Genomic DNA, 6,075 nt, shown 5'->3' with positions numbered 1-6,075 from the left:
TTCTCCTCCACTGACACCTGTTCTCCTCTGCTGACACCTGTTCTCCTACACTGACACCTGTTCTCTGATGACACCTGTTCTCCTCTGCTGACACCTATTCTTCTCTGCTGACATCTGTTCTCCTCTGCAGTGCTACAAAGAGCACACTCACCCCCTCTTCTACTCAAGAGGTCTTAAATATTCAAAACAGTGGCTTTTTGCTTCCCCAGCACCTGCTCATCTTCAGGCATCTGTGCTTTTATATCAAATCCCTCATTTGATAGAGTATCCAGGCAGGATAAGGAAAGCCTGGAGTAAAAATGACCTCCCTTAAAAAGCCTACCGTTTGCTGGAATTAATGTTCTCTTCTAATCAACACTTTGTTAGGCAGCCAGAATTTTGCATCCCTCACCAGGTCACTGATTTTTTTCATTTTTCTTTTTAATTGGGGGATAATCATTTTACAATATTGTGCTGGTTTCTGCCTTGTATCAACATGGTCACTGATCTTCAATTAAAGCAGACAAAACCAGTATTGTTTTTTTTCAGCTGTTACAACACATTCATGTTGGGTCTGTGGTCAGCACTGGTCCTCCACACGCTGAGAAGTGTGCATTACAGTTCAGGTGCTGGCAACAACAGCAGTTGGAAAGTGGCTGACATGCCAGAATCCCTTCACATTTATCATCATTCTCTTTGATAAGGTCCAAAAGAGAGAAGGGAACTAACAGACTTAAGTCTCAGAACCAACTTGGCAGAGTCCATGTTTGGAGAATTCCTTAGAACACCTAGATTTTATGTACCTACATGTAGACAATTAAATCCCTCAAGCAAGACCGGTGACTGAGGACACTTCCACTGTTCTTTTGTAGTCTGAACTTCCTGTTTAAACAGCCTCATACTTTCGCCAAGTCTCCATTTAAGCCTGAACAGTGAAACCTGAGTTAATAACATTGTTGATCATCAGTCATCCAAAACAGGTCAAAGGGGCCGCAGGTTACTTAAGCCCTGAATTGGCTGATGGAACATTTCCAATAGCACAAGTTAATTACAGACTTTAAAAAAATCCCAAATTTTGCACTGTTCATCTCCTTCTAAAAAAAAAAAAAAAACCTTTGCTAAGCCTGGGAATCACCCCCGAGTGGCAGGTGTCCCCTAATAGGACGGTGGGCAAGTGGGCTGCTCAGAAGAGGTGGGTATCAGCCAGAGATCCCTGGACACGAGCTGTGAGCTGTGGGCTGTGGGCCCACTTTTTATGACCAAGTCAGATGAGATGTGTGGTGAAGACAAGAAAGGGAGCAGCTCACACAGCTCAATATCGAATAAACAAAGCACCCAATCAAAAATGAGTGGAAGACCTAAATAGACATTTTTTCCAAAATAAGAGATATAGATGGCCAAGAGACACATGAAAAATGCTCAACACTGCTAATTATTAGAGAAATGCAAATCAAAACCAAAATGAGATATCACCTCACCCTGGTCAGAGAATGGCCATCATCAAAAATCTACAAACAATAAAGGCTGGAAAGGGTGTGAAGAAGAAGGAACCCTCCTACACTCTTGGGGGGAATGTAAGTTGATGTAGCCACTATGGAGAACAGTGTGGAGGTTCCTTAAAAAACTAAAAACAAAACCACCATATGATCCAGCAATCCCACTCCTGGGCATTTCGCCTATTGAAAACCATAATTCCAAAAGATAGATGCCCCAATGTTCGTTCACTGCAGTGCTATCTACAATAGCCAAGACATGGAACCAACCTAAATGTCCACCCACAGATGAACAGGTAAAGACGTGGCACATATAGAGTGGAATATTACTCAGCCATGAAAAGGAATGAAACTGTGCCATTTGCAGAAACATGAGTGGACCTAGAGACTGTCACCCAGTGAAGTAAGTCAGAAAGAGAAAAACAAATATTGTATATTAACATATATGTGGAATTGAGAAAAATGGTACAGATGAACCGAACTGCAAAGCAGAAAGAGAGGTACAGATGTAGAGAACAAACATATGGATACCAAGGGAGAATAAAAGGGTGGGACGAATTGGAAGATTGGGATTGACACGTATACACTACTGATACTAATAGATAACTATTGAGAACCTACTGCATAGCACAGGGAACTCTACCCAGTGCTCTGCAGTGACCTAAATTGGAAGGAAATCCAAGGAAGAGGGAATATATGTATACATGTGGCTGACTCACTTTGCTGCACAGCAGAAAGTAACACAACATTGTAAAGCAACTATACGCCAAGGAAATTTTCCTAAAAAAAGGAAAAGAAAGGGAGAAGAAAGCTCTGGGCCCCAAGGTATTGGGGTCAGGGCTGGAAGCATGTCCAGTAGGTCTTATGAGTTCTCTAAAACCCACCTCTCCCCATCCTGCACTCAGTCCAAGCCAGTGATGCAACATTATCTTAATGGAAAAGTATAACATACTGCTTAGGGCTGTGGGGGTACAGATTTATTAATCTACACACCTGGGCCAACGGGAGAAGCTCCAATCAGAAGGAAGCAGTTGATAATCAGGAGGCCTTGGGCAAGTCACTTAGCTTTTCTCAATAAGAAAATGGGAATAAAAATTCGACTCTCCTCACACCCAAAATTTTTAAGAGCAGTTAGTGAGACTTTCAAAGAGCCTTATACAAAAGTTAATAAGTCTATAAGGAAGCAATTAAAATAGTGCACATTTAAGGTTTTTAGCTTAAGAAATATATGTCAGAGGTACGCACGGCTAAATTTAAAATGGATAAGCAACAAGGATCTACTGTATAGCACATGGAACTCTGCTCAATGTTATGTGGCAGCCTGGATGGGAGGGGAGTTGGGGGAGAATGGACACCTGTGTATGTATGGCTGGGTCCCTTCTCTGTTCACCTGGAACTACCACAACATTGTTTGTTTACTGGCCATACCCAGGTATCCCACACTGCAGGTGGATTCCTTACCAACTGAGCCACCAGGGAAGCCCAGGAATACTGGAGTGGGTAGCCTACCCCTTCTCCAGGGGATCATCCCAACCCCAGGAATCAAACTGGGATCTCTTGCATTGCAGGCGGATTCTTTACCAGCTGAGCTACCAGTTCAGTTCAGTTCAGTCGCTCAGTTGTGTCCAACTCTTTGCGACCCCATGAATCGCAGCACGCAGGCCTCCCTGTCCATCACCAACTCCCGGAGTTCACTCAGACTCACATCCATCGAGTCAGTGAGGCCATCCAGCCATCTCATCCTCTGTCGTCCCCTTCTCCTCCTGCCCCCAATTCCTCCCAGCATCAGAGTCTTTTCCAATGAGCCAACTCTTCACATGAGGTGGCCAAAGTACTGGAGTTTCAGCTTTATCATCATTCCCTCCAAAGAAATCCCAGGGTTGATCTCCTTCAGAATGGACTGGTTGGATCTCCTTGCAGTCCAAGGGACTCTCAAGAGTCTTATCCAACACCAAGTCCAAAAGCATCAATTCTTCGGCGCTCAGCTTTCTTCACAGTCCAACTCTCACATCCATACATGACCACAGGAAAAACCATAGCCTTGACTAGACGGACCTTTGTTGGCAAAGTAATGTCTCTGCTTTTCAATATGCTGTCTAGGTTGGTCATAACTTTTCTTCCAAGGAGTAAGCGTCTTTTAATTTCATGGCTGCAGTCACCATCTGCAGTGATTTTGGAGTCCCCAAAAATAAAGTCTGACACTGTTTCCCCATCTATTTCCCATGAAGTGATGGGACCAGACGCCATGATCTTCGTTTTCTGAATGTTGAGCTTTAAGCCAACTTTTTCGCTCTCCACTTTCACTTTCATCAAGAGGCTTTTAAGAAGCCCCCAATATAAAATTAAAAGTTAAAAAAAAAAAAAGGAAATACATGTCAGAGAAGGGTTATGTGTAAGTCCTACACTCACCATGCTTCTTAGAGACATGCCTATTATCTGAGTACTTTGTCATCAAGGAGATAATGGAGCCAAACTTTGATATTATGATCTGAAAATAAAACGAATCCTAAATACACTGATGTTGGGTTCTGAGGATGCAGCTGGGCTCGGAGCGAAATCTGAAATAGTACTTGCCTTCTCCGCGCATTCACACCTGCCTTTTTCTCCTCAGACCTGCAGTCCTTCTCTTTTCCCGCATTCTGTCACTCTCGCGCGCCCCACCTTCCACCCCCATGGCCCCGACGTGTACCCCCGCCCCTTACTTGACGCCCGTGTGGGTGGGAGGCGGGAGGAGCTGCATCGGGCCTGCGCAGACTGCGGGCGCTGCGGGATCCCAACCGCGGGCGCTGGTGGAGGGCCACACCCTGCTCCCGTCGCTATAGAAACTGTTTCCGCCCTTTTTGTGACTCCTGAGCTGAAAGGCTGGGGCTCTGGGCCGGTCCCAAACCACCTTTCACCTCAGCCGGGAGAGACAGCTCTTTTCCTCCTGCTCCTGTATTCTTGCCTCCGTTCTTTAAAGTTTGGGAAAAGAATTGAAGGACATTCTGAGGTTAGAGAGATTCGAGTTGATGCAACAGGCTCGTGAAGCGACCCCTCACTCTATCCCCTTCACAAAAGTGTGGGGTTATCAGAAAGTGAAAGTGAAGGCGCTCAGTCGTGTCCGGCTCTTTGCGACCCCATGGATTGTAGCCCACAGAATTTTCCAGGCAAGAGTACTGGAGTGGGTTGCCATTTCCTTCTCCAGGGGATCTTCCTGACCCAGGGATCAAACCTGGGTCTCCCGCATTGCAGGCAGAGGCTTTGCCTCTGAGCCACCAGGGAAGCCCTGGGGTTATCAGAAGCACATAGTAAAGGTTCCAGATAGTATTTATTCGTCAGAGGAACGTTCTTCTGTGCGCTTACTCTGCACCAGCTTTTAAAAGCAGGAAAACCAAATAGCTGAATGACAGCAGTTACCTGGAGAAATACAAAGCGGTCCGTGGAGGAAACAGACATTCAAATAAAGCTTTTTGAAACAGCTGAGTTGGATATGGGTCTTCTAGCACAAGAAGGAATTAGCAACGGGAAAAAGGCAAATAGAATAATCTAAAAACCCAGAGCCCCAGGTGCCAGCACCCAGTGTGGTGTGGCAAGGGTCAAAGGTGCACATGGGTAGCAGGGGACAAGGCTGAAGGAGGGGGACAATGGGCCAGCCTGACTCTAAATAGCTTGTGAACTAAACAGGCTGAGTGAGCGGATTTTAAGCAGAGGGGTGTTCTGCTCAGATTTTGTTTTAGGAAACTCCCTCTGGCTCTAATGGGTTGAAGGGAGGACAGAGTAGCTTGCTCATCAAGGCAAGGATGCCCCTGAGAAGTAGTAAGTGATGGGAGTGTCAGAGAAAGGGTGGCACCTGGAAAGAGAGAGCAGGGAATAGACTAGCGCTTGCTGACTGTATGGCATGTGCAGGGCACAAGTGCCCCAGGTCGCTCAGCTGACTGATAATGATGCTGTTTACTAATAGGAACTACAGAGGGAAGACGCCTGGGTTGGGGGGATGTCACCAATCTAATGACGTATGATCAAGGGGCCAGACAACACAGCTGCGTAAAGAGCAAGTTCTGGGCCGAACAGCCTGACTGGAAGGCAGCAGTCACCTAGGTGACCAAGGGAACTTGAAGTTAACTCAGGTTTTGAAAGAAAAAACAGCAGGGGGAAAGAATGGACTCACATGGAATATGATAGGGCGGTGAAAGCAGTGGGTGTGGGTGACACCGAAAACTAGCAAGCCGCAAGGCAGTGAGGAGTGGGGGGGGGGGGGAAATGTACCAAAGAGTGGTGTCCTATGGCCCAGGAAATAAAGCGTGTTAAACAGGGCCCGATGAGCAGGGTCTGTAAGACAGTGAGAAAATGTACCGAGTTTGACACCAGAATGGTCATGAGTGTTTTCTGCAAAGCCAGTTTGGGCACACTTTAAGGTAATTTTCAATAGGTGGGTTAATACCCCACACAGAGATAACAGGTTCATCAAGCTGGCCCAGGTGGTTAATCAATGACATCAGTACTAGCACAGTATAGCTCTTAGTGTTTATTGTTAAAGTGCAGTAGAGAGAGTCCCTCAACCCCGTGTTCCTGGAAAGCATGCTTCAGGCCAGGGAGGGCGGAGTGAGTTGGGGATGCACCACAG

At 46.1% G+C, this 6,075-nt stretch overlaps 1 protein-coding gene across 1 annotated transcript in view; it reads right to left on the bottom strand.

Moving 5' to 3' along the window:
* Positions 1 to 4,212, bottom strand: part of DYRK4 (dual specificity tyrosine phosphorylation regulated kinase 4) — a 44,641-nt gene extending 40,429 nt beyond the window's left edge. The window contains exon 1 of the mRNA XM_040233757.1: positions 4,175 to 4,212. Within this exon, the coding sequence (XP_040089691.1) occupies positions 4,175 to 4,212 (38 nt within the window). The remainder of the gene's footprint in view (positions 1 to 4,174) is intronic.
* Positions 4,213 to 6,075: the final 1,863 nt, after the last annotated feature.

This window comes from Oryx dammah, unplaced genomic scaffold (genome assembly GCF_014754425.2).
Source record: "Oryx dammah isolate SB20612 unplaced genomic scaffold, SCBI_Odam_1.1 HiC_scaffold_29, whole genome shotgun sequence".
Classification (NCBI taxonomy): domain Eukaryota; kingdom Metazoa; phylum Chordata; class Mammalia; order Artiodactyla; family Bovidae; genus Oryx; species Oryx dammah.
This window is presented reverse-complemented; position numbering and strand designations above follow the sequence as displayed.